Source organism: Penicillium subrubescens (assembly GCF_028828155.1).
Source record: "Penicillium subrubescens strain IBT 31985 chromosome Unknown utg000006l_segment0_segment0, whole genome shotgun sequence".
Classification (NCBI taxonomy): Eukaryota; Fungi; Ascomycota; class Eurotiomycetes; order Eurotiales; family Aspergillaceae; genus Penicillium; species Penicillium subrubescens.
Genome location: NW_026643156.1, coordinates 576,311 through 602,642, shown reverse-complemented (window position 1 = coordinate 602,642; position 26,332 = coordinate 576,311). Strand labels below are relative to the sequence as shown.

General features: G+C 50.0%; 9 protein-coding genes across 9 annotated transcripts; 6 read left to right on the top strand and 3 right to left on the bottom strand.

The window, feature by feature from the left end:
* Nucleotides 1-564: 564 nt before the first annotated feature.
* N7473_008762 (threonine/serine exporter family protein) lies at nt 565-2,805 on the top strand (the record flags this gene model as incomplete). Its single annotated transcript, XM_057154702.1, has 1 exon — nt 565-2,805. One exon carries the CDS (start codon nt 565-567, stop codon nt 2,803-2,805), a length of 2,241 nt encoding a protein of 746 aa, XP_057005832.1.
* A 1,006-nt stretch (nt 2,806-3,811) lies between these two features.
* Nucleotides 3,812-4,541, top strand: N7473_008761 (uncharacterized protein). The gene is made up of 3 exons (XM_057154701.1): nt 3,812-4,046; nt 4,128-4,350; nt 4,423-4,541. The coding sequence occupies exons 1-3, from the start codon at nt 3,836-3,838 to the stop codon at nt 4,505-4,507; spliced, it is 519 nt and encodes a 172-aa protein (XP_057005831.1). The 5' UTR covers nt 3,812-3,835; the 3' UTR covers nt 4,508-4,541.
* A 330-nt stretch (nt 4,542-4,871) lies between these two features.
* Nucleotides 4,872-6,422, bottom strand: N7473_008760 (uncharacterized protein; the record flags this gene model as incomplete). The annotated part of the gene is made up of 1 exon (XM_057154700.1): nt 4,872-6,422. The coding sequence occupies one exon, from the start codon at nt 6,420-6,422 to the stop codon at nt 4,872-4,874; it is 1,551 nt and encodes a 516-aa protein (XP_057005830.1).
* Nucleotides 6,423-7,399: 977 nt separating this feature from the next.
* Nucleotides 7,400-9,923, bottom strand: N7473_008759 (anoctamin family protein; the record flags this gene model as incomplete). The annotated part of the gene is made up of 4 exons (XM_057154699.1): nt 7,400-9,079; nt 9,150-9,444; nt 9,538-9,691; nt 9,830-9,923. The coding sequence occupies 4 exons, from the start codon at nt 9,921-9,923 to the stop codon at nt 7,400-7,402; spliced, it is 2,223 nt and encodes a 740-aa protein (XP_057005829.1).
* A 2,112-nt stretch (nt 9,924-12,035) lies between these two features.
* N7473_008758 (uncharacterized protein) lies at nt 12,036-12,236 on the top strand (the record flags this gene model as incomplete). Its single annotated transcript, XM_057154698.1, has 1 exon — nt 12,036-12,236. The coding sequence occupies one exon, from the start codon at nt 12,036-12,038 to the stop codon at nt 12,234-12,236; it is 201 nt and encodes a 66-aa protein (XP_057005828.1).
* Nucleotides 12,237-13,639: 1,403 nt separating this feature from the next.
* On the top strand, nt 13,640-14,843 carry N7473_008757 (magnesium transporter CorA family protein; the record flags this gene model as incomplete). The annotated part of the gene is made up of 2 exons (XM_057154697.1): nt 13,640-14,193; nt 14,258-14,843. 2 exons carry the CDS (start codon nt 13,640-13,642, stop codon nt 14,841-14,843), a joined length of 1,140 nt encoding a protein of 379 aa, XP_057005827.1.
* Nucleotides 14,844-15,168: 325 nt separating this feature from the next.
* Nucleotides 15,169-18,619, bottom strand: N7473_008756 (aromatic acid exporter family protein; the record flags this gene model as incomplete). The annotated part of the gene is made up of 7 exons (XM_057154696.1): nt 15,169-15,283; nt 15,338-16,146; nt 16,196-16,285; nt 16,338-18,024; nt 18,080-18,364; nt 18,420-18,524; nt 18,576-18,619. The coding sequence occupies 7 exons, from the start codon at nt 18,617-18,619 to the stop codon at nt 15,169-15,171; spliced, it is 3,135 nt and encodes a 1,044-aa protein (XP_057005826.1).
* Nucleotides 18,620-21,148: 2,529 nt separating this feature from the next.
* Nucleotides 21,149-21,979, top strand: N7473_008755 (uncharacterized protein; the record flags this gene model as incomplete). Its single annotated transcript, XM_057154695.1, has 2 exons — nt 21,149-21,293; nt 21,354-21,979. 2 exons carry the CDS (start codon nt 21,149-21,151, stop codon nt 21,977-21,979), a joined length of 771 nt encoding a protein of 256 aa, XP_057005825.1.
* Nucleotides 21,980-23,761: 1,782 nt separating this feature from the next.
* Nucleotides 23,762-26,155, top strand: N7473_008754 (uncharacterized protein; the record flags this gene model as incomplete). The annotated part of the gene is made up of 4 exons (XM_057154694.1): nt 23,762-23,765; nt 23,876-25,798; nt 25,857-26,043; nt 26,098-26,155. The coding sequence occupies 4 exons, from the start codon at nt 23,762-23,764 to the stop codon at nt 26,153-26,155; spliced, it is 2,172 nt and encodes a 723-aa protein (XP_057005824.1).
* Nucleotides 26,156-26,332: the final 177 nt, after the last annotated feature.

Here is a 26,332-nt window from a genome sequence, read left to right as displayed (position 1 = left end):
TGCAACCTATGCTACAACCTGCATTCCAGTGGGGAACAACGCGATAATTCTACTCTCCTTCGAAGCGACTGACCGGGGGGATCACATCGATAGTCAAGGTCGCTAATATTCACGCGTGCAAAGAATATTGTATCGTAAGTTTGCTATTTGTGTGGTATCTGAGACTTGCATGACAACCAAACTGACTAGCCAAGTTGTCGTTGGTGTTTCTTCATGCCGTCCTAGTGAACATACAGTTGCCTAGAGCGCTAACAGCATCGCCGGTCGCCATGTCCGAGCCAGAAAGAAGGAATAGCTATTCCTCGTCCAAAGGCAACGGCACCAACGACAGCAGTGACGATAAACGATCTGTCTCACCTGAAAGGTTGGAAAATCAGAGTAATGAACAATCTAGAGAACACGAGAGGGGAGAACTCCCAGAGGGGGGGCCAAGGAGCACCTCGACATATCCACTTTCGATCTCAGGCCAATCTGACACATGAAGCCGAACGCGAACAACCACGTGAAGACCCTCGCGCAGAATGGGGAAAATCACAAAGGCTCGCTGTGCCACATCGCTCGTCCATGCCGTACCTTCACGAGTCCGCAGATATAGCAGATACCCCATTGCAAGATCGAGAGGGCGATAAAAAGGAAGAGGTTGGCAAGGAAAAACGTTCGGAGGAAACACCACCCGAACAACCGCCTCCAGAGGAGGCTGTGCCAGAAACCTTGAGTTTCGAATACGCAAAGCGCAGAATTCGCCCAACTATCGAAAAGCTAAAGCAAAAGGCTTCCCAACTCGGCGAACGGCTAGGCCGACCAACAGCGGATGGAGATGATCTACATCCCGGTGTGTACCACGCCGACTGGGCCTCCGGGAGTCAACCACCGGTGTCAGACATAACGGACAATCCACACAAGACTTATGAAGAGAAGCGACAAAACCAGGCACAAAGTAGCTCCGAGGCCCATCGGCTGGTGCGCGACTTGACCCAGAGTCATTCCGGCAAGCGGCGCAAGTCACGACCGAAACCATACCCCCATGGGGACATGAGTTATATTGGTGGTGAAGATGAATCAGCGATGGAATCCGGACTGCGGTATCGTTCTGGTGGTGGTGGGATCCTTTCACAGCTGATAAAGCTCAATGGTGGGAATCAGCAGGGAAGGGGAGGTATGGCATCGCGGACTCCTAGTCAGTCGTCTTTGTCTGGACCGGCTTCTCGATCCGATTCGGAGTCTGGAAGGCAGACTCCTGGGCCTGGGAAAAAGGGCAAACCACCGAAATGGTACAAAAGGCCCCCTAACACGTCGACTTCAACGCTAATTGGGGCGTCGGGTGGCCTTAGCGGAGCAAGTACTCCAGTCTCGAGCGAGGTTCTATCTGCTGCATCACAGCGTCGAGGCCAGCAGGCTGAGCGCAAGATGAATTTGGAAGATGAAATTAGAGTTACCGTTCACATCGCGGAAATCATCTGTCGACAGCGATATATCATCCAACTATGCCGAGCATTGATGTTATTCGGTGCGCCGACTCACCGGCTGGAGGAATATATGCAAATGACCGCGAAGGTGCTGGAGGTTGACAGCCAGTTTCTGTATCTTCCGGGTTGCATGATCATGTCATTTGATGATCCATCCACGCGGACGACAGAAGTGAAACTCGTTCGAGTAGGACAGGGAATTGATCTTGCTCGGCTCTCTGATACCCATCTCATATACAAGAACGTCATCCACGATGTAATTGGAATCGAGGAAGCTGTACAGGAATTGGACGACATTATGAAGAAAAAGCCTCGATATCCCAAGTGGGTTGTCGTGTTGGTGTATGGTCTGGCAACTGCAACCGTTGGTCCATTTGCATTCAGCGCTCGTCCAATTGACATACCAATTATCTTCATCAACGGACTATTGGTAGGGCTCATGCAACACTTGGCCGCGCCTCGATCAGTTCTATACTCCAACGTGTTTGAAGTCACATCGACCGTGGTAACATCCTTCCTGGCTCGCGCTTTCGGCAGTATTCCACGGACGGTCATCGACGGCAAGCGCCAATATCTTTTTTGTTTTTCAGCAATTGCACAATCATCGATCGCATTAATCTTGCCTGGATTTCTTGTCCTATGCAGCAGTCTCGAGCTACAGTCTCACCAGATCATCGCCGGGTCGATACGAATGGTATATGCGATCATCTTCTCGCTGTTCCTGGGTTACGGCATCACAGTTGGCACTACGGTTTACGGTCTCATAGATAACCACGCGGTTTCGGACATTCAATGTCCCCAAACAGGCGCTTTCAAGAATCCATACGTGCAGCGCTTCCCGTTCGTGACTATCATGACTGTCTGGCTCTTGATCATCAACCAGGGGAAATGGAAGCAACTCCCACCGATGACAATCATAGCGCTGACCGGCTATATCAGCAACTACTTCAGCACCATGAAGCTAGGTTCGAACTCGCAGGTCGCGAACACCGTCGGTGCATTTGTTGTCGGAATCATGGGCAATCTGTATAGTCGTTTATGGCATGGGCATGCTGCGACCGCGATTTTGCCAGCTATCTTCATCCTAGTGCCGTCTGGCCTCGCCGCGACGGGCTCTTTGATCTCGGGTGTTCAATCTGCGGACCAGATTAAGCAGAATATCTCCTCTCATGGACCGGCGAGCTCGACGCCTGGAGCAGGATTGGCGTCGAGCAGCTCGGTGTTTAGCCTGGGATTTGGAATGATCCAAGTAGCGATTGGAATCACCATCGGGTTGTTTATCGCGGCGCTTTGTGTGTATCCATTTGGAAAACGTCGGAGTGGATTGTTTAGCTTTTAGATCAATACTATGTGGATTAGATTTAATCAAGACAAAATTATTGGGCTGCAATGAGACATGGAATATGCTTTCAGACTTCCTTAATCCCGTAGGACTTCCATCAACTTCTAGAACAGAGCCTAATTGCCGATGTCGGGCTTCGAGAAGCATACCCTCCGAATCCACTCGTCGTGCATATGCGAATAAGACACTTGAATCCTTCAATTCTTGGTTTCCCCCAAGGTAGCCGAGATTTTCGCTGCGAAAGAGTCCTCTGAAGAGGAATAACTCCTACACGTGGGCTATAAATACGAAAGCGAGCATGTAGGCACTCGCCAACAGCACATGGGCGCAGATAAGCGAGGTGGCATGCATAATCCCGTAGATCTTCACGCCTCGCCAGAATCATGGCGAACCCACGAATCCAAATTTAGTACACCATCAGATAATATCCTCCGCCATCTATCCAGACTTAATCACACTCCCACAAAGTTCAAACCAACGGAAATAGACCGGACACCTAAACACAGCCAAAACACAACACAAAGCTAAAATCCTCACAACAAACCAAGCATCGTGCCAACCTCCTCATCCCTGCTCCCATCAGCACCAAAACCAACACTAGACTCCCTAGTCGCACTAACAAAGATGAAGAAGTCCTGTGGGACGCAGGGCACCATCTTCTCCAATTTCCTAACTTAGCTAGCGCCCGGATCAGCAAGCGAATCAAACCCGCCGCGCCGAGCATGTCGTGCCGATCAAGACGGTGTGTGGTTGCCCGCCCGATCGGAGGATTCCGATTTATGCAGAAGCGCAGGAACAGGGTGGTATTCGGATTGGATTTGGGTTTGGGGGTTGCGGATGCGGTTGGAGCCGAGGGGGTGGTGTAGGACCTAAGGTAATTGAATTGGTGGGGAAGTAAATAGATGGATGGATCTGCGGGATGGACGGATTTAGTTCCCTGGTAGAGGTATATATAGCTCCGTTCAAGGTACGCAATTCAGTTCTGTTATTCACAAAAGCTTCAGATAAACTCTTCCAGCTATACATCATGGTCAAGCTCATCTCCCTCGCTACCCTGGCTCTCGCCAGCGTAGCCATCGCGAAGCCAACAGTCTATCTGATCCGGCACGGCGAAAAGCCCGATTCCGGCAATGGATTGAACACGCAGGGCCTTGAGCGCGCGCAGTGTCTGCGTACCGTGTTCGGTGCTAGTTCGGGGTATAACATTGGGCATATCATGGCGCAGACGCCGTTGAGCAGTACGTCACGTCCCTACAACCGAAGACCGATGTATAGCTCGGCAATAGATGTTAAGGTTCTAACTTCCTTTCTCTGTACAGGTGGAAAGCGTCAACGCCCGTACGACACCGTCGAACCCCTGGCCGAGGATCTGGGTCTCACCGTGGATACCTCCTGTGATCGTGATGATCCGGGCTGTGTCAAGGATGTTGTTGATGGATATACTGGTTCTGGCAATATTTTGATTTGCTGGGAGCATGATGCTTTGACGGATATTGTTAGTGAGCTTGGTGATAAGGATGCGCCTGATTATCCTGATGATAGGTATGTGGAAGACAGATCTGGAGAGGGGATGTGCGGGGAGTAAGGTTGTGAGATGGTGCTAACGGGTGATAGCTTCAACATTATTTGGACTGATCCGTCGCCGTATACTACTATTACGGCGGAGACGAGTGAGAACTGTCCTGGGTTGGATAGTTAGATGGTTTCATCTGATTGGCAGGTGGATCGGAGGGGAAGCATTGTCGAGCGCAGTTTGTGTACATGTAGATAGCATTGCGGTTGAGACCTAATGAGAGGCATGGGTTTGGATGGCATCTTAATGCCGAGCTCTTAGAACTCAGATAACTCCGAAATATACATACATAAGAACCTCCAGAGAGCCGTGAATAGAGATCTAAGCACTAAATACACGTACAAGGTAGCCAAAACTCAGATCTAAATAATGATCAATAACCCGCCAGGCTATGCATCAGCACAAATCACATCCAGCGACCAGTCGCTGAGAGACCAGCAAAGAGAATGAAACAAGGTCGACCCGCCATAGTCATAAAAAAGACTCAAAATTATTTGGTTTCTATCATTGCTTCTGGTGTAGTAGTGCCAGCACCTGCGTCAGTTGCCTGGGCCGTGGAAGTGGTCTGGTCCTGCCAGACAGCGTAAGCAAGTAATTCAAGGAGATGGCGCTCGCGATATGTGAAAATGAGGACTCCGTCCTTTTGTAGAAAACGCTTGGCATGTGCGCGGAGAAGATCCGCATTTGCCGTGGAAGATGAGGAGAGACGGAAGAGGGCGTCTATTGAGATGGTGACTTCGTGTGGTGTGGTGGTAGTTGGGAGAAGATCCCTGAGAAGCCCACGAGTTTGTTTGCCACAAGTCAAAGACTCGCAGTACCTTTCCAACATGCGATTCTGGACGATAAATCGCAGCATTGAATCCAGCGAGTCCATCTGCACAAGGGCTTGTGGCAGATCTGTATCAGGCTCTGCAAGACCGCGCTGCATGGCGATCGCATATTCCAAATCTTCGAGCAAAGGGGTAAGTTGCATCCGAGTGAGTGAAACATCCATTAGAAGAGGTCTGTCATAGCCGAGCTTCTTACGCCAGAAGAAGTTCACGGCAATCAATGAAATGATACACGGAATCAGCACGACATATCCCCACCACCGCTCAGCAGTGACTATAGATCCAGCACCGGCAACCAGGCCATTAAGCCCGTTGATAAAGGAATGCCACTGGAATCGGCGGATACGATTGTGTAAACGCCGCCTGATATCGTCGCCTGGCTGCGAGGCTCGGACAGCTTTGAGATGTTGATGGAAACGACGGATGAGGTAGCCGGACCAGACGGCATTAACAAGACCGAACATTGCTGCGAGACCATTACCAATATATCCCGAAAGCAAGTTGCTGGCCTTGAAGACCCGTGGATTGGCGCCCCCAATGGCCATTAATGTGCCGACCCCAACTAGCACTGACCCAAAGCCCATCAGAAGGTCCATCACAATGCGGTCGACGATCTCCGTACCCATCTCACGGTCGCTCACACCCAGTCTACTCTCAAGAAGTTGCACGACCCCAGTATTCTTGCTGTGATGCTGTCGCAATCTTTTCAGATTCTCCCGCTCCGTCAGAAGCAGCTTCACATTCCGCAAACTCAGCCGGAAATCCTGCATCGCAACGAATACCATGCCCAAAGCACACGTACCACCGATACCCATGAGTACAGCCGCAAAGGTCGGCACGGGGATCTGATTCCACACGTTGGCCGCAAAGTCCGCGGCATTCGCCAACTCGAGATAACCCACGCTTGCTAGCAGACTATTCCTGAATTGCTGCTGGTGCAGCAAATGGAATCGCCCTCGGCGACGGACGAGTGTCACGGCATCTTTGCTTGCCTCCTGTGATTCCTGCCATGTGATATCACTCGCTTCACGGAGGAGTTTGGGGACAACGGGTGGTGCGGACTCTAGCACTGCCAGTTCGAGGTCGGAGTCGGCTTGTCCTTCCGGGTCTGCGGGCCTTGTGGACATGGTGTGTAGATTGGAGGAGCAGTGTGGTTGTATCTGCGAGGATGGAGTGATGAGGGTGTCGGAGGAAGCCCCCGGTGTTGCCATGATTTGTGTGGTTGGCGTGGTAGATCAGATAGTAGATGGTGCCAGATCATGCGTGCTGTACGCAGGCAGTTACCTGCCGAAACGGGAGGTTCCTTGAACGCTGTAGCCAAGGGTGGATGCAATGAGGATCAGGTCTATGGAAGAAAGAACAAAACACGGGGAGAGTCAAAATGGAAAAGTATGAAGAATCGGGAGGATAATGGGGAAAGGGAAAATGGGGGAAACGCAAGCGGGCAGGGCAGTGGGCGCTGACTGGCCAGTTGAGCCCCGGTTTACTGTTTAGTGGTGTGGATCAGCTTGGCATCGCCCTGTAGGGCTGAAGGAGGATTCACGCTATTTTGGGTATACTTTTGGTCTCTGGTACACTTGTAATGATTATTATAAATCTTCTAGATATTAATGAGAGAAAATTTTAGACCTAGAGTTGAAATATAGAAGCCTCCCACATTTGGCTTCTCAAGGCTGCTGTCATAACAACTCCTGAGTTTTTCTTACACTCGCCACCAGATCACCACCGGCAAACTGGACCCGGGCGACCCGCCCAGTCCCACCAGAATAGACGCAATAATAACAGGCATCAGTAATAATCGAAATAGCTTGCATTGCACTGTACTGGAATCTATCGATTCAACCCCTATTTTCTCTACGTCACTGTAAAACGATCCTTTAACAGAAAGGCTTTTTGTTCATTTTGCTTGTATACCCATCATAAGATCCCCGAACCTATACAAGGCATCATAATTCTACGCATACATAAAACTGAATGGAAGTACTTCGCACCGCTCAGTAAAATGGATCACGATTCAGCGAAAAAAAAAAACCCCCCCCCCCCCCAAAAGCAAATAGCAAATAGCAAATAGCTCGAAAATGCAATCTATACATTCAAAAACGCCTGAAAGATGCCATGTAGATCCAAGTCCAACTCAAAAAATATAACAAAAGCTACGATATGATAAGAACACCAATCAATGCACAAGCTATGCATGTTTAACCTCCTTAACCTCACCCACACCCTTTCCACCACTCAAAGCACGAATCAGCTTGACGCCCGCGTCCGCGGTATCGCACTCCCTCGCCTCCCAAAACCCAGCCTCCCGATCCGACCCTCTCAACACCTCATCCTGCGGCTGCTCACTCGTCGGCGAAGGCGATCCATCCGGTGACGCAGTATCACTACTGTATACATTAACCCGCTCATGGAATCGCACACGCTGTCGCACGCGAGACGGCGAGTCCGGACCGCCATGTCGTGACTGGTTCATTTCCAGGAATGATTTGCGCACCGCGTAGCGACTGGCTTCTTCGCGACGGAGCGTATCGCTGAAGATTTTTTGGAGCGCTGTTGAGGCTGTGAATCTAATGCCGAGGTAGACTTGTTCGGCGATGAAGACGGTGAGGAGGAGGGAGGAGAGGCGGACCGAGGACATGGGGCCGCGGTAGAGGTGGACGATTGCCGCTGTGGAAAGTGTTCCCATCCAGGAGAGGAAGTCTAAGCCCAGGAGACAGGGACCGATTGAGTCTGCGCGGATGGGAGGTGGTCGTTGGCATTCTAGTGTGAGTTTGAAGAAATCTCCGCGTACTTCGAGCCAGTTGTTTAGGAGGAAGCCGAGCGGGACGAGTGGCCAGGCCACGCCGAAGAGAGCCAGGTAGCCGAATTGCACACACATCTCGAGGATGTCTTCTTCGACTTTGTATTCGTCTGCGTCGGCTTCGCCGCGGACGCGTCGGAGGAAGGAGGATTCTTCGGGTGAGTCGATGAGGAGTAGATCGGTGGCCTTGGAGAAGCTGCGTTGACGGGTGAGTCCTGCCTTGCGTTCGCGGTAGTTACGCCATTTCTGCCAGAGGACGTGCTTGACGTATGGTAGGACGATTTCTTCCGCGAAACTGAAGACTTGCGCTGTCATTGACAAATAGATGACTTCAGCCTGGAAGCGGGATGTGTCAACCTCGAAGCCCTTGTGGCTGGCTGTGTTGATCCCCACTCGACGGAGGATATCCAAGTGTGGGACAATCGCATGGCCGAATGGGACATAGACGTATGCCGTGAGTATTGTAGGTAGGAAAGATGTAATAAAGTGCATGACAAAGGTCTTCTGCGTCTGAGCGAGATCATACAGATCCTGCGTGCGGTAGTTCTCGTAATCGGTCAATCGCGTCGCAATCCCCGTGAGGAACGAAGTAATCGCCGGCAGTGACAACGAGAAAAGGATTGTTGGGACAAACTCCAAATATCCCTTCAACGGACCATTATATACCTCCGAAATAAATACCTCGCTGGCGAAAGTGACCACGATCAAAGTGCCCAGGGCAACGCTGGCCACACTCGCAAATGGCAGTAGCAGCATCTGGCGTAGAAATTGTTTCCAGCCGGGGAACGTTTGTGTTACTTGGCCTGAAATGGGATCTTTGACTTCTTTCTCCCATTGATACTGCGAGCGGTTGACCTTCAACTGGCCCACGCCCTTGACGTTCCAACGGACACTCAGATCTGTCTCGCGGATCTTCCAGAACTCCACGAAAACGATACACCAGATCATCAGCGCACTGCCGTAGATGATCGAGTACGGGCCGAGGAACCACCATCCTACGATTCCCATCGCGGCTGGGGCGACCAGGAAGAGTGAGTAGCAGTGAATGAAGGCGAAATAGAAGGCAACCTGTGCGAACCAGCAACAGAAGATGTTAGTGAATGACTAGTATAACCATGGATTATGATACCAGTCTCACCTTCTCACCAAACAGTGCTCGGATCGTATCCAAATCCTCTACAGTCAAGTTTGTTTTGCGGTTCCACTTGCTCAGTAACTCCGAGCAGGCATCGCGATCATGCAAGGGAAACGAGGCAGTGATATTTTTCCATTTTCCAAACCCGGGCGTGATTCCCGCGCCCCCGAGTTCTTTTCGCCATGTCACAGCATGATAAATAGACCGGATTTCCTCTGCCGGTGTTTCAGCGGAAGCGATGGTATTCTCATCGCCGGAGGGCAGAGTATATATAATGCCGAACAGCCAATCTTTTATCCTATACAAATATCAGGCATTTATCCGAATGCGATCAAAAGAGACGGTTTTATATTGGGCTATATCTTTTAGCGGGATATTGTGTGAAACATACCTCGATTGGTGTACCATCTTGCCTAGATGATCTCTGGGTACGCGAATAAATACCAGTAACGCGAAGCCATGCCCATGGCGGATCTGCACTCGAAGACCAGCTTCTGTGAGGTCATGGATAAGAGTGCGGAACTCGGATATAGCTTGTGCCTGCTCTATGCGATCGTCAGTTCCGTATCATTTGAGTTTATTGTGCGGGATACTCAGATGACATAGCCGCATAGAATGTCCTTGAACAAGCCGGTATTTCATCGCTGATCTATGCGGCTCATTTGTCTTTGGTCGGGTCTTACCTATATCGCCAAACTCATATTGTAACACCCAGTCCACCCCGAGATTATCGCTCTCATCATGACCGTGCTTCTCATGCCCCGCGAGCCAAGACATCTTGGTCGGGCTTTGTGCAGTATAGCCAAGCAAAATTGTCGGTACTTGCTGTTATTAATTGGAGTCTGTTTTGGGATACCAATTGTATACGGGAGGTGTGTGTGGTGTAGTCAAAAGAATGGACGAAAAGACGGTGAAGAAACTCAGAGGTTAGGATGAGGAGAACAAAAGTGAAAGATAATTGGAGGTAAAACGAGGGGAAAGGGGAAAGACAATGGGGAGGGGGAATCCAGCCCTGTGTACGGAGTAAATGCCAGTACAAATATACAGATACGGTACAAAGGACAAGGTATTGGTTAAGGACGCGGAGTTCAGTTAAGTAAAAGCAAATTTCCCTCCTTGATTATTAGGCACCGAGAGTAGTTCAATTGGGGGGATTTATTGGTTCGCGTATGACCCCTATAATACCTCGCCCTAATTATAGAGTGGAGAGGCGGTAATATTGTATTTACCAGACAACCTCCTTTGGGTTTGTACTCCTGTATTTACTTTCCCTTCAGGAAGCGCCGATCGGACTTGGTTTCCATTGACTTCTCTGCAGGAGCCCGCAATTCTGAATTGCGATCGCCCGTCGTCAAGAACTGTATATTGTTTATTTGGATAATTACCTACTGGCCTAGGGTCGAGGAGGATCATATTTAAGAATTCTCACTATACTAAGTTACTTATCAAACTAATTATATCAAAACTCCATTTCACACTCGTAGGCGCTCGTCGTAACGCCCGTGTCGAGTGTTTCTGACTCCTGCAGGAAGGGCCGCTGACAGCGAACCACGGATCCACGGGCCAAGCTTCAGCCCTACAGGGCAAAGCGGGAAAGATGTACGGGGAAAAATCATGTCACGATGATGCCTATTTTGCCACCAGACATGCCCCTCGGCAGGGAGATTGCATGATAATAAGCTTCCACTGTACTATAGTAGAGAAGGAGCTCAGAAAGGCAGTATTTTATGGCTGTCAGTGGCTGCTACCACATCACAATATCCCGACTTAGCGTGGCTTGTTTCCTGCAGGGCTGACCGGAACTCCCCGCAAAGGAAAATGAAACCCTGCAGCCTCGCTAATTCTTGTATCTCAGCCTTGCAGGCCTGTTGAATAATAATCTCAGGGTAACGAGAACGAGATTCCACCATCTTCCGTGGCCCACACGGTCGGCCAAGGCCAATGTTGAAGCGCCAGGATGAACGTGTCTTGACAGAGGCTATAAACAGCACTGTATAACCAATCCAACACTAAATTTGTCCTCCATAAATTTCAAAGACTATTCGGTGGAAACTGGAAAATATTCGTCTTCCAGGAATCATACATAAATTGAAGTAAATTCCTTCTAGGGCATCTTTCTCGCACTACTCCGTACAACTTCCGCATTGCCGAAAAAAGCTGCTGCCTGAAGCTCTTCGCCTGCCAAGAGCCCCACGCTGGGGCATTCCGTTCTTCTGTCGCCAGGCGTTAAAATTACCAGACCCATCGGCTAAATCGGAATTCCTAACGCCGCCCCAACGAAGGACGATCATCAAGTCGGTACTGTACTGGTCAGATTCCCATAATATCTAGAACTTGAGATTTAACTCAATCATCACTGGAATAAGCGCGATCACGGAATATGGAGTAAAGTATACAAGTTCTCCGTCAACAGTAAAACGAACGGCAATTTGTCCCCGACGCCCATACTGGACGCCAAGCCTTCCACTGCTTTCTGCTGGGTCCATGACGGCATCACTAATTGATTGTCCGTCCGAGCTTCCGCCAATGGTTCATTTTATTGAATAGAAAGAAAAGCAATTTTTCAATTTTTAAGCGGTGTATAGGCATCAGCGTTCAACACCCGGCGCCTAGATACCTACACGAACCATATTCGAGCAGCGCCTGTCCCAACATCCGAGGTTTCCAGCGCGGACTTGGCGTCTATATATTCAAGGGCGAGCGAATAGTGTCAACGAGAGAACCTTGTCGGGGAACAATTACCTACTAATTCAGAGGTTTTAATCGCATTCGTCGCGCCTGCTTGTTCTGCGCGGTCATCATCAACTACCGTTGCCACGCATCTTCCAGCTCGACGACCAGTTCAAAACTAATCCTCGGCCCATGCCATTCTCCTCGATCCTCGACATCATGGCTCGTCGATTTCTCCGCGGGCAGAACATGGCCTTTGGGCTGAGTGTGTTTCTGTTCACATTCATGTTCCTCCCAACATTCTTGATCTTGTTAGCTGTTGTGGTCTTTTTCGTGCTGGCTTATCCGCGGCTGCGAAAGTCTTATGCTAGCGACGGGGACCGGGAGGTGAAACCACATCAAATCGGAGAGCATGAGTGAATGATAAAAAAGATGTGTTGAATCAATTTGGTCCTGGTCAGGTAAGTGGACGATCAAATCAGCGCTGTAATCATCTGGTGACTAACATGGAAATGTAGGGAATTTCTTGGCCGGGCTGGGCGGCATCACTGGAGTCCTTGGGATATGCATAATGTTGAATTTCTTTTCCCGACTTAATAATGATCTGTTACTGTGCGATGTGGGTGGAGTTGATAGTTTTTGTGTTATTAATGGAGATTTCCTCCCATCGGCAGATTCCTTGTTTGTCCAGGCCCTGCGCCTAGATCTGTCGGCCTATAAGAGGCCTCTGCTTCCCCCTGCCTGTTCTGCCTCCTTAGAGATCTCTAGATTGATCGGTTGACTGATTTTCCCCTTCTGATTGCTTCCTGCGTGTAGGTGTAGACGATGCCATCAGTTATCACTTTTCAAATTCATGTTTTATTATATACATCTTTCTTTGTATGATATACCAGTGAGTTTATACCGGAGTTGGCAAGTCTCAATCCCGAGATTGGACGCGCGGTCCAGCCAGTATGCCTCAACATTCTCTTCTTGGCAAATACCTTCATAAATTACATTGGAGTCATTTTCTTCATTGCTTAGGCGTTATTTCTTGATTCATCATTTGTCTCGTCCCCAATAAGAAGACCTTGAAGATTTCTGGGTTTCGAACTGATGGAATCTCAACACACTCGAATTGGCTGGCCAACCTCTTGGATCTGGTTCAATAGCATCACACCTTCATGATGTGCCTGCATCATCCATTATTGTATATTCGATGTCCATTTCCCCTCGAAATGGCGATGCCTAACACCAAGATCGTGGTCTGAACCAAAAATCGGATCCCCGGTGCCGGTGCCAGAGTTTGCCCCGGGGTCCGTCCGAAGAGCACCCGTGGACCCAACCGGTCATTCGCAATCATCAAAATCGAATCTTCCATTGGATTAAATCTTTCTAGAGACTCCATTCTAGCCCCTCATCGCTTGGGTCAACGGGTAGGGCTGGCAGGGGTGCCCGAATTCCGGAGGAACGTGGTTAGAGCCTGTGCCTGGAAGGGCTCGCGTTATATTTCCTAATTTTCCTTTCATTGTCTTCTTCTATCGCTCCGACGTCGTTTTTCGCTTGATATTAAACGCCGCGTATCGATTGGGAAAGCTTATGACTGGCCGCTTAGTGAAGGGTCCAAGCTAAGGTTGTCTCGTTTCGGTGGTCTTTTTCGAAGACACCCACAAAATCTCCAACACTATTATGGGCTGAGCGAAGACGCTGTTCCCACCGATGATCAACATCTCCAATTCCCCAAAGACGACCTTTGTTGATGCTGTCCTCACTTCACCGATGGCACTAGGTCGACAGCCAGACTATCGTATCACCAAGCGAAACGCTGCTCTGTGATCGTCAGGATGGCGATGCAGGAGCCCCCCGAAAAGGCCTCCCTGCTGATGCCGCAAGCACCGCATGCCCGCTTCAGTTTCTTCTCATCCGACACCAAGCAGGCTATCAATGCATCATCCTGGGCCTCTCTCTTCCCCGAGGGGAACCAGGATGTCATCTTCCAGGAAACCCAGAAAGCCCGCCCAGAACCCCGCCGCCCTGTCTGGTGGATCGATGTGCATGAGGCCACCGAGGAAGACGTCGGTATCGTAGCACAGGCCTTGTCCATTCATCCCCTGACAGCGGAGGATATTGCCATTCGTGAGCCCCGCGAGAAGGTCGATGTCTTCAAGAATTACTACCTTATCTCCTTCCAGACACTGGCTTCTGCCTCTCGGCCCGCGGGAAGTGCGGACCGGTTGGGGATGCCTCCTCCGGCAGAGATGTACATCCTCGTTTTCCAGTACGGAGTTGTCACCTTCTCGCCCAGTGGGTGCAGCCATGTGAGCCGGGTGCAAAATCGGATTCGCAAAATGCATGATCCTTCCATTTTGTGCAGTGACTGGATTTGTTACGCGTTGATGTATGTATACAGCCTACCCAAATGATCGTCTCCTGTGGTAGAATGATAACTAACAATATCCCAGCGACGACATCGTCGACAGCTTTGAGCCCTTCACCCGCGCCGCGGAGGCAGAATCCCAAGCCATTGAAGACCAAGTCTTCATCGCCCGCATCGACGACGTGAAAGAACTCATCCCACAAGTCGACATCCTCCGCAAGAAAATCACACACATTGTCCGCTCCCTACATGGCAAAGTCGACGTGCTTAACGGCTTCGTAAAACGCTGCCAAGCCCCCGACAAGCTCCCCGTCTTCCCAGACGGCGATCTACTGATGTACCTAGGCGATGTGCAGGATCACCTAGTAACCACATTGTCCTCGTTGGCTCATATTGACGAGATCATTGGTCGATCTCAAGCGAACTGTTTGGCACAGTTGAGCGCAACCAACTTGCGAATTAGTTTGACAATTAATTCGGCAATGAGCAAGGTTACTGTCCTGGCAACGATCTTTGTGCCCTGTCATTTGGTGACGGGTATGTTTGGGATGAACATTTATGTTCCCGGACAAGACACGCCTGGTTTATCTTGGTTTTTTGGGATCGTCGGGGTTTTCGTGGCTTTTATGATTATTTGCATGGGAATGGCGGCCAAGTTTAAGCTTTTGTAGTTCTCGATCGTTGAGAGATCTCGGTCATAGAGGTTGGACTGCATTGGGGTGGTCTGGTTGATGGAAATACGCATAGATGGAATAGACAGATTCGATTATGATATCCAGTGACTCTTGTGCTCCTAGATCGTCCTTGCGGTTTATCCAGGAGGCATAGCCGGTGCCTCAAATTTGGATTGTAAAGACTTTTTCTACGGCCCGTTTGGTTCAATGGCCACTATTTTGTGCGTGTCTTACTGACACTTTGTGTGATGAGAGCCTTTCTTCAGAGGTAACCACAATGCTGAAATTTTATGAAAATTTTCGAAGGGTACATACGACAAACTCAACGCCCTTCATCCTGACTTGGTCTCTGTAGCAGATGAGCCGACTCCTCTTGTTGCAACCTCCGCCGTGGATACGCATCGAAGGTTAGCTCTCCAACCAGTTTCCGCATGTTACTGTAAAGATTAGCGATCAACAACGAAGCAATTTACGGAGACGGATTCACTTACTCGAGGAGATCCTGCAAGCTGAAGGACACGACAGACCTGAGAACTTCAAGTGCGACAAAAGCCGAGAAAGAAGGGTCTTCAATATGTGAGATGTTGAGCAACTTGTCGTCAATCTTTTGCATTTGACGTGCCAGTGGGAAGCTTTCTGGTGTTGATAGGTATGGTGGCAACGGCTGAGCATTGGTGATCGCAGCTGACAGGTGACATAACAACGATGTGATCTGATGAGAATTGAAATCCGCAGACTTCAGAGCAATCTCTGCGAGCTGCGCCATCCACGGAGCATCGCTCTCGTGCTCTGAATTTTCACTCTCAATGGAGAGAGCATCCAGGTTCTGCGTTGTGTGCGCCATAAGCGACATACTAGTCAGAATGCGTTGTATTTCGGAAATAATATTGTCGTAGATCTCCTTTGGGAATTTGCCGCCGATCGGAGGCTCAAAGGTACTAAAGTGACTATGCATGCGTAGACCGGTGAGAAGCATCATCTCTTCCTTGAAGATCTTGTGTCGAGACTTTTGGAGATGATGTGCAGGCGAGGTCTCGTCTTCTATATTGCCTAGTTCGCCTGCGAGCCACAGCTCTATTGTTGAGTGCATGGCACTATAGAATCTGGCGAGGACGAAGAGACTCCGGCCTAGGAGCTTGCGTAGCTGCGATTTGGCAGTAATCGGGTATGGAAAGATGACCCAGAAGAAGGATATCGCACAGCCTGCGGCGACAGCGGCTAGTTTGTACGGCCCGAACAAATAGATTGGGTAGTATGGTTGTCCATTTTCCTCAGCTGCGACGACTCCCAGTTTGGCAACCTTCATTTGTGTGAGATAGGCACTGGACGAGGAGAGAGGTGATGCATACCTGAAGTTCGTAGCCGATAATCACATTGAATGTGACGATAGCGATGACAGATGGACCAAAGTACTGGGGTATTTTAACATAGGGATAGTACTATATGAGTTAGGTTAGCAATTGTTCCGCAGGGCACTTGTCTAGGACATACCAAAATCACATTAGCAATGTACAGAAAGACAATAACACCTGCTGTCTTCCCTTCCACAATGTACCACACAATGAGACTGAGAACAAGAGATATGACGGTTGCAATGATACGAGCAACGAATCCAAACATTGTCTGGCCGCTAGTTGGGCTCATGCCGATGACAATAACAATCATCGCCCAAATACATCTCTGGCGAATGAAAAAGTCTTGGGTCTGACGTAAATAGGCGAGGATTCCAACAGAAAACGAAGCTGCGGATACCCGGAATCCAAAGGTACTCTGATCGGACTTGATGACATGCGAAATAGCTCGCAGTACCATGCTCCCCTTCTCCCAGATATTCGCCGGTGGGAGGTGTTCCGGATCGGGGAAGCCAGTCAATGGTGATTCACGATGGATATTCGAAGGGTCCACATGGGATGATTGCCTGCTGGCCGACAAATTCCCCTTCACCCTGTCCTTCTCGCCGCGCAGTGAGAACCACTCCCGGATAGAAACCTGCCTTGGGAAGATGAGACGGGACCGTTTCATTGTCCCATCAGCCACCTTGCCGTTGGCAAACTTCATCAAATTCAATGTGGCATTGAGCATATCATCCTGCAGATGGCTCATGTACAGGATGAGGAAGAATTCCTGGCGTACGTCGGGGTCACCTGCGGGAATTGTGTGACCCGACCCAGGCTCTGTCTGGTCGGTATATTTCTCAGAAGCCGAAAAGGCCTCTAGCGAAGCTAGGGCCCGTGGAAGATGTTTCCTTCGCGAGTAATAGCTGCGCAGATCCTGCTCAAAGCGTGACGTAAAATCTGACTGAAGGGGATGGAGGTTTTGGCCCCTTGCTTCCTCGTCCCTGGCGGGTGATCCACCTTGATGCGGCTTTTTTTGCTTATCCAAATGCTTAGCTGAAATAAGCTCCAGGGTCAGCAAGAAATGAACCAGTCCCAGCTTGACAAGTTCAGCGGCATCCACAAGCCGTGCGTGATGCGTCTCCACTACTTTTTGGATCTCCGAGTGCTTCAGCGCATTCTCCCCTGTCCCATTGAGACTTTCTGCTCCGTCCTCGCCGTCACGCGGTCCTTCATTCTTGATTATGCTCTCCAGGATCTCCGGCAGCATTGACATTCCAGCCAGTGGAAGAAGTAAGCTTCGGAAAAGCGAAGCGATTGTACTCAAATCTTCGGGGGATAACTTGCCCCACGCAATCTCGTCCTTGGAGTAAAACAGGTCGGCATGCAACTTGCTGTGTAGGCCGTTGAGTTTGTTCATAGCCGCCTGTAGCTGTTTTTGCTTGCATTGCAGATCAGTGTCGCCCTCGCTCTGCATGTCTCGAGTGCTCATGGCGGTTCGAGCTCGGCGGAGGAATCCGTTTCCTGAAAACAACCCAGTGGCTGCACTACCTGCAGCGAAGGATGTTTGTGCCTGCAACACTCCTTCAACGGAAGAGACATATTCTTTGATGTCGTGGAAGACATTGCCTCGGCTGGTGATGGGGAGGATGAGAAGAGATACGCCGGTAGCGATCGCAAAGCCAATCATGAAACCCTTTAATAATTTCGAAATAAATTCCAGGCCCTCTGACAGGGTGATGAATGTACCAGCACGAGTAAGAGTCACTGAAGCAAAAATCGAGAAAGCGACCATGGGGTCTTGCAACTCCATCGGTTTCAGTGCGCGCAGTGCATTGGCCCCCCTTTAGATGCATTGTCAGTTTCATCAATGACTACAGTTCAGTAAAACTTACTCACCAAATCATAACAACAAGCCATATGGCAGCTACCGCACAAGCATCGCTACTGTACCCAGTGCGCACAACCTCACTTGCGTCAGCAGGAGTATTGTGCGCCCTTGCCTTAACGGAACAGAAGACAGCTAGGCAGCAAAGTGAAGCAGATACGCAGGTGGATAGTAGGTCGAAGAACATGATCTTCATGAACTTCGCCCGAGGCATCAATCCCTGCGAGAGCACCGAAATCAAGGCTGATAAATAGCCAATCGTTGTGGTAATGCTCGAGATCGCATCGCTTTGGTATCTTTGTATCGTTTTTAGTCGCAATTTTTAGAATGAGAGTCACTCAGCATACATACATAGCAATCGTGATCGTAGGTGCCAAAGCACCTTTTAGCATCATGAGAAAGCTCCGAGAATCAAGGCCGAGCTTTTTCCTCCATTTCAACGGATTCAAAAGACTCCTATGGTTCGGTTAGAGTATTCGTGTGTAGCTATTCCGACGTTGTACGTACTTGATTCCCCTAGACGTCCCCGCCTGAGGTTTGCTGTGAGCCATGGTTGGATTACAAGCTCGCGGGAGACCATCTAGAGATCTTCAGGCTCTCTTCCACTTGGGTGAAAGATTCGAGATGTTGACTGCTTCTCGGAGTGGTAAAATGAAAGAGCGAAATGAAAACTTGACTCGATATGTACTATCGGAACGTAAGTGGCTGCGTTCGGATCGGGTTGCCGTGTAGTTGCTCCGTACCGTACCGAACCAAGTGCCGATGGGGCACCGGGACGACAATTATCGGGTATCGATCGCACCTCCACCTTCTATTCGATCTTGGGGGCCAACAAAGTCCGTCAATCGTGTGATATTGCTCCGCAGCCCTCGTTCTGGACAAAGTTTGAGGAGAAAGTTCGATGGCGGGAGGATCAATCCGGAAGTCACGTGAAGGTGATCGCCATGCAACTATTACAGCTGGGATTTCAAGGTGGAGATCCAGTTTTCTCTTGAATTGCTCCTTGATGGCTCGGATTTCTTCAGGTCAGTATTATTTGTCCGTGGAAAGCAAATGGATACTATCGTATCTCGGAATGGAGTTGACTATCGATGAAGTGGGGCGGAATGGACTTCTCCCGTTGTTCACCCATGAGCTGGATAGACAACCCTCAACTAGAGATAGCTAACTAGCGAAGAATCTGTGGTATCATCGAGCTTGCTCTTATCATCCCTCTTTTCTATCTCTCCCAAATTTCTCAATAAAGCAATCATCGATCGCCGACGAGTATACTCAATTGTTCTACCTGTAAACACGGAAATGGGTGTTCTGGGCAGAAGATATATTGTTGGATAATGAGCGGTGTTCTTGACAATCAATCACCACGTTGTCTGGTTATTCAATGAGTGACATCACAAGACAATGGCCTAAACATAGGGCTTTAAAATATTCCACAGGTAGTGGCCGTCTCCATTTAATTTCCCTCGGCGCCCTGAGCATGGCAAAGCTTCTCACAGTAGTATGTCATCTACATCATCAGGATTAGTAGGTAGGACTACACCACCACCAACGGGGATTTTACCTCATCGCCACCAATATGCCACCCAGCAGAGTTACAATATGTACCGTCCTAGAGCTAATTAGCATCGAAATACTCGGCGGAGCCACAATCGAGCACGATAATCATACGAAATGGCAGTCAGGGCAAGAATCCCATTGTTTGTTACCAGTATGACGCTGCCTATAATAGTCACAGGCGCACTTGGTCTCAGCGGGTAGAATCTCGTAGTCCTTGGACCAAGTATAGCTCGGGCTAAAAGGTGTACCGCCGACCGGTTGTGTGACTCTGTTAGTCACGCAGACTGCGATGTTGTGCAGTTTGGCAAGGGCGCTGAGAAATCATTTGATGAGTGTTATAAGAATTCTTAAAGGAGACATAGACTTGACCAGGGAGTGTCAACATACCCTCCGGCAAGAACGAGGAAGACGGGAATCAAGTTGAATTTCATCTTAAGATTGTGGCTGAATATGGAGTGTAAAGTTAAACGGGATTTGCTGTGACTGACGGACTCAGGTAGCTGGCACAAGCAAACTATTTAATCTGGAAGATGCGGTTTTTAATAACACTGAGGTCCTTCCAATTATCACGCAAGATATCTATCCCCCGATTCCGATAAATTACTCTGAGACTCGGAGCAACAGTTGGATCAACTTGATCAACAAGTGACTGCTTACTTCTTGACCACGTGCGATCAACAAGGTCAACATACTAGATACAGTCAATCCTTCGGCGATCCCGTTGTCTCAGAAATTAACCTTAAACCCCAGCGTTGCCCGATAAGGTCTAATAACGAATCGGGTGGTTGATCTTCGGGGTCTTCGGGATCTTCGGGAGGATCCCTGGCTTTCTGCAGGGCACCTTAATCTGGGGATATTTCGGGGAAAATCACCACGCCGTTTCGGGATCGGTTAATTTATGTTCATGGGGCCGGAAGTGAGACAACATGCTATGAATTGGGGATTCACCCCTGGTTCTTGGTCAGTTTTTGCCGTGTGAAGTATAAGATCAGCATTTCAGAGGTGCCTTCATGGATAAAAGTACGGAAGCGATCTATCTAAGTTTTGCCAAGAGGAATATCGTTGCACATCTACTTCGGGGCGTAGATCAAATGAGACATTCTAACTTTCTGAACTTTCTGCTCAGGGACGGGTCTCACATTCGCCATCCTGCAGAGTGATTATTCCAGCAATGGGAGAAATCCATGGAGCCACGCGCTGATACCGAGCGTAGGGTTACGGCTCCTTCCGGCGACGAGGTTAGAAACGTAGGGTCGAGGCTATAGAAGCGTTGAGGGATTTGTCTTGGACTTTGACTTCAAGGACCCTGGTGACGCACATCATAACTGTATCAAGTAGAAAGCCTCCATCTTGCGAGATTAGACCTGCTGGTATCGTCGAGCAGGTTGATAGCAAAAGAACCTCACGAGGTAACAGCTTGCCAATCCATATAATAACAAACTTGCCCCGTGGCAGGGCAGGTATGTAGAAGCAGAAATCAAGCTCATTTGCAACTTCCGCATTCCTTATCTCCTCCTGAAACAATGCTTTTCAACATCATTGTCGGCTTTGCCTTGGCCACGAGTGCCATTGCGGCCCCGTTCACAACATCTGGTCTCAACAGTACCAAGTGGACACCGGATCATATCCTCCAGCCAGACGAGGTCATCCTTTATGGCGAGGACCGAAGTGAGTGTCCAGTCATAAAAAGGCCCACAAATGAGTTGACTGACAGAGCTTCCTTCACAGTGGAAATCGTCCATGAAAGTGTCTACCACGCACTCCTGGCATCGCAAGCGATTTCGCTCGATGTCCCCGAGGTCGATGATACACCCCACAGTATCTCCAACAGCGGCCGAAACGAAACCAACCTGAATGCCCGTGCCGACTGCGGGTACACCACTGCCGTCGTCACCGACAGATCTCAGACCTTCATCGACTGGGACGTGCAGATGTCCCCCGTCGTCATCGGCACTGGAGCTGGCATGGACGTCTACGTCAGTTCCGGCTACAGCGTGAGCAATGGTATCAGTGTTAGTGCCGGCCTTGACTGGACTGCCATCAAAGATAAGCTGGGCCTTTCAGTGGGCATCGACTACTCTCGCACTTGGACCACCCAGACCGTGATCAATATCAAGGGAACGGTTCCGAATGGCTACTCTGGAGTGATGATCACCAAGCCCATCAAGACTCGCAGATTTGGCCGCCTTCTGACTGGTTGCCTGGGCCATCAGACTCAGAAGGGAACCTTCTCGGCGGACTCTTACCAAGAGGGTGCTTATGCTGGTGTGAAGTGGGTTTCGGGTGCTATCACTATGTGCACCAAGAAGCAGTTCCCTCTGTCTCGTTGTAATGGACTTGGAAACTTCGTTTAAAGGCGGTTGGTCTGGACTGTTGAGTCGTTTACCTTGTGACTCGGTGCAGCTTATGGAGCGGGATACTGTGTTGATTCCAGGATGGCGACCGTAAATCTTGATGACAAGACCTTTGAAAAGCATCACAAGAGAACCGCTGAGATAGAGAATTTGAAGGACTTTTAGATTTTGACAATATATTTGTTGCTGGATGATTCAATGTTGCCGTTTGACTGGTCTTTCTCGGTAAGTGAGATACCTCGGAACGGTCCGCCCGTAGCCATGCGCAACTCTTGCCGGATTTGTAGAGTTGTGCATATCGCATAAGCCGATGCCTCTGTCATGGTCATCGTCATTGTCATATCAAATGAGTCAGAAACTCTACAATTTAAAAGCTGTTCCCACTTAAGCACACGCAAAAATGAGTCGTACATACCCATTTAGAAGCGTGGCGAAACGGTGGAAAACACAGCCACCACCACCGCCACAGATGCGAAGGTGCAAGCCACCCGTGGAGTTGTGGGTCACGAAACGCGGCTTGACTCTGAGCACGAAAATAGTCGCGTGAAGAGATACCTTTTTTAGTAGCGACCGAGGAGATAGATAACACTGCAAACGGGCTGGCCAGAATTAGAGTAAGATTTTCTGTACGGAGTACAATGACTGGCAAAGCTGTCAAATCGACTCAAAACTGGGTCAATTCCTGGGGGAAACCGGCAGGATGACATCATGTGGACCCCCAGGAAATCGTTGAGCTGTTGGATTGGCTGCTGAGCGAGACTACCACTGGTCCGCTCCGGTCGTATCGCCATCCAGCATGATACGAAAAGCACTAGAGTGTTTCGAGGAATCAATTCGGAGCGGAGGTCAGACATCTTACCGCAGTAAGACTTTGGGATTATCGATGAGGTTCAAGCTCGGGTGCCTGGCAGACCGTCTCAGTATGGGAATACTGCAGCAGTATCTGCATTGCTAGACAAGCTCGTCAAGCTTTGCTTGAATGGATTGCTTGTCCAGTCCACTGAGCTTCTCTGTCCTATGCTCTCTGGCACCGCGTGAGATTCTGTCTTTTTCTCACAATTTGGGGCGACCTCTCACACATCGTCGATCGGGTGGAGACCACATAGCCAATCATCATAGCCGCGGTAAGGCCACTGTCGGACATTGTCCATGGTGGAGCTGGATTCCCTGCGAAGGCGCACCCTTGGCAAATCCCTATAGGGATCAGGCTAAAGTACGCGTCATTTGCCGTGTTGCTTTGAACGTTTCACGGGGAGGGAAGGCGAGGCATTTCAATTGAATACTGTAGAGCATTTGACATCATGGGCTTTCTGGCTGGAGACGATGCGAGGGATATGCCGACGAAGCCAATTTCTGCGCGAAGAATGGGCCTGTCAACTGTGGACGGTACTCGTCAACATTCGTGGATCATCGGGTGATCTGCCAGCTTGCTTTTTGGTACTGCATATTCTGGAATTTGTGGAGAGTTGTGAAGTCTGGAAACCTCGGTGGCTTCATCAGCCAGTCATAATTGTCAAATTATCGTCAATGTTTTTTGAAAGTCCAAGAATAACAATGCAGTCAGAATCGCTTCACTGGATTTTCTGGAACCACAACCCTCAGCGCCAAGACCTCCGCCAAGGCTCGCGATAAATAAGGCCAGGCCCGCTCTTTCCCTTTCCCCCTGATCTTTTTACATTTCGTTCTTCGGGCTTTTTGTCTGTCCGGACATCTTCCCCTGCTTCACATTCCTCCAGGCTTGACTGCCTTGCGCCTTGAATCAGCTTCTGGTTCCTGAAATACATGCGTAAGTTATTTCCACGCTCAACCTTCTGAGTGTGACTGGCCCTCTTTATCTCCACTTATCTCTATAACTCGATTTCTCAATCGCACGCGACTGACCCAACAATGACACAGACCGTATCAACTCGTGGGCGAAAGCTCACGCCTCTTCTCGCGGCCTGCCCAATCAACCCTCCACCCTACCCCAGGCCACGAGCCAGATCCCCGAAGTCGATCCCACCACGGAGTCTTCTTCCACCTTGAAAGATGATCAAGTGACTGTCCCAGTCGAGGACCCTGCTACTACAGCAGGGTCCATAGAGGAAGAAAAATCTCAAAAACCCGGCCTCGTCACCCGCATGCGCAACGGGACAGGTCGGTTCTACAACCACACCAAGAATGCCATCTGCCACAGCTGGGTCAACGTCCTGCTGGTCTTCGTGCCAGTTGGTATTGCCGTCGAAGCTGCCGGCCTCAACCCAGCTGTGATCTTCGCGATGAACGCTGTGGCTATCATCCCTCTGGCGGGCCTGCTCAGCCATGCTACCGAGAGTGTGGCTAGCCGATTGGGCGACACCATGGGCGCCCTGATCAACGTCTCATTCGGTAATGCCGTCGAGCTGATCATCTTCATCATTGCTCTAGTCAAGAATGAAATTCGTATCGTGCAAGCTTCCCTGCTGGGTTCGATCCTGGCAAACCTGCTGCTGATTCTGGGTATGGCATTCCTGCTAGGTGGCTTGCGATTCCAAGAACAGATCTATAACAGCACCGTCACCCAGATGAGTGCCTGTATGCTCAGTCTGGCTGTGACCAGTCTGCTCCTCCCCACTGCTTTCCACGCCTCGTTCTCGGATGCCGCAGAGGCCGATCGACGAACTCTAAAGGTTAGCCGTGGCACAAGTGTGGTTCTCTTGCTGGTGTACATTCTGTACATCCTCTTCCAGCTGAGAACCCATTCCTACCTTTATGCCAGTATTCCTCAACGCATCATCGACGAGGAATCACACCCCGGCGTCCTGGCAGACTTCATGAACAGCTCTTCCGATTCGTCGAGCAGCTCAAGTGATGAATCTGTCGACACCACAAGTTCCTGGACCACTGCCAAGCGCATCAAGAGGGTTATGAAGAGCCGTCGCCGTCGCAAGTCCAGCACCAGCTCTAAGGGAACCACCTCACGCCAGTCCGTCCAGAAGAAGGCCATGATTGACGAGACCCCGAACTCGGTTGGCAACTCGATCGCCAGTAATGAAGCTAACTCTTGCGCCGTCGACATTGGTGACGAGATTCGCTATGATGCTGATGACGATGCGGGCCAACCCTCCGAGTTCCGCTCGCGAGACTTTGGTCTTGCTATGAATCGCATGGAAAGCGCTCGCAGTGAGAAGGAGCGCAAACGCGAACGCAAGAAGCGCAGAGAGCACAGAGCCGAGAAGTCTCGCAGCCAGCCTCCCACTCAAGAAGAACAGGGACAGAATACTCAACCTTCCATGAAAGGATTCACCTCAACCCCCAACTTTGCTGGTATGCCTGGTGCCGGAGAAACGGAGCAGAGGAAACGCTCCCCCTTCGGCCCTATTCCTACTCTCCTGTCCAACACCGTCTTCAGTTCTCAAATTCCTGCCCAGTCCCCCCAGCTGGGGGCTGCTGCCTCGCGCCCTGGTCTCTCTCGCAGTAACTCGCTCCCTGCTCGCGTCAGCCGCCAGCCTCCTGTTGGAAATGCCGTTCAGTTTGCCCGTGGTGCTGCTCGCGTGGCTGGTCCCACCGACCCAGTGGCACCAGAGACTGCTGTTGTAGAGGTCGAACCGGAGATGTCGCGCACCGCCGCCATTGTCATGCTACTCCTGTCTACCGGCCTGGTCGCTGTTTGTGCCGAGTTCTTGGTTGATGCCATCCCCGACATGATTGAGAATTCCTCCGTCAGTGAGGCATTCATCGGTTTGATTATCCTGCCTATTGTCGGTAATGCGGCAGAGCACGTCACTGCCGTCAGTGTGGCTATGAAGAACAAGATGGATCTGTCTATAGGTGTTTCCGTTGGAAGTAGTATCCAGATCGGTATGTGTTTCCTTCCCTATGCATCTCCCTTACTATATTCTAAACTACTATATTACAGCTATTTTCGTCACCCCGCTTGTCGTCATCATAGGCTGGTGCATGGACAAGGACATGTCCCTCTACTTTACCTTGTTTGAGACCATCTGTCTCTTTGTTACCGCCTTCGTGGTTAACTTCCTGGTCCTGGATGGCCGGAGTAACTACCTCGAGGGCGCACTTTTGCTCGCTGCCTACATTATCATTGCGTGAGTCTACCACCCACGCCACTGATTTATCACGATTCCTCTAACATTTACCAGTTTGGCGGCTTTCTTCTACCCGGGCAACAACGAGACTAGCAACCTGGCTGGCTCTTAAGCCCTCTTTGCTAGGTGGGCTGACCACTGGCAGTGTCGCTGTTTCGAGAGTTCTCGAGACAACTTGCACGGAGTTCAGCCCACCAATACTGGCTAATAGCGTATCAATCCTGACCTGGGATTTGGTACCATCGTGGCCCTGGTGATGACAGCCATCTCGCTATTTTACACACCTCTT

Excerpts from the sequence above, each read along its gene's own strand:
- N7473_008761 (XM_057154701.1), top strand. The coding sequence starts at position 3,836 with ATGGTCAAGCTCATCTCCCTCGCTACCCTGGCTCTCGCCAGCGTAGCC. Across the intron at positions 4,047-4,127 it reads GGCGCAGACGCCGTTGAGCA|GTGGAAAGCGTCAACGCCCG; the intron begins GTACGTCACGTC and ends TTCTCTGTACAG. Across the intron at positions 4,351-4,422 it reads CCTGATTATCCTGATGATAG|CTTCAACATTATTTGGACTG; the intron begins GTATGTGGAAGA and ends AACGGGTGATAG.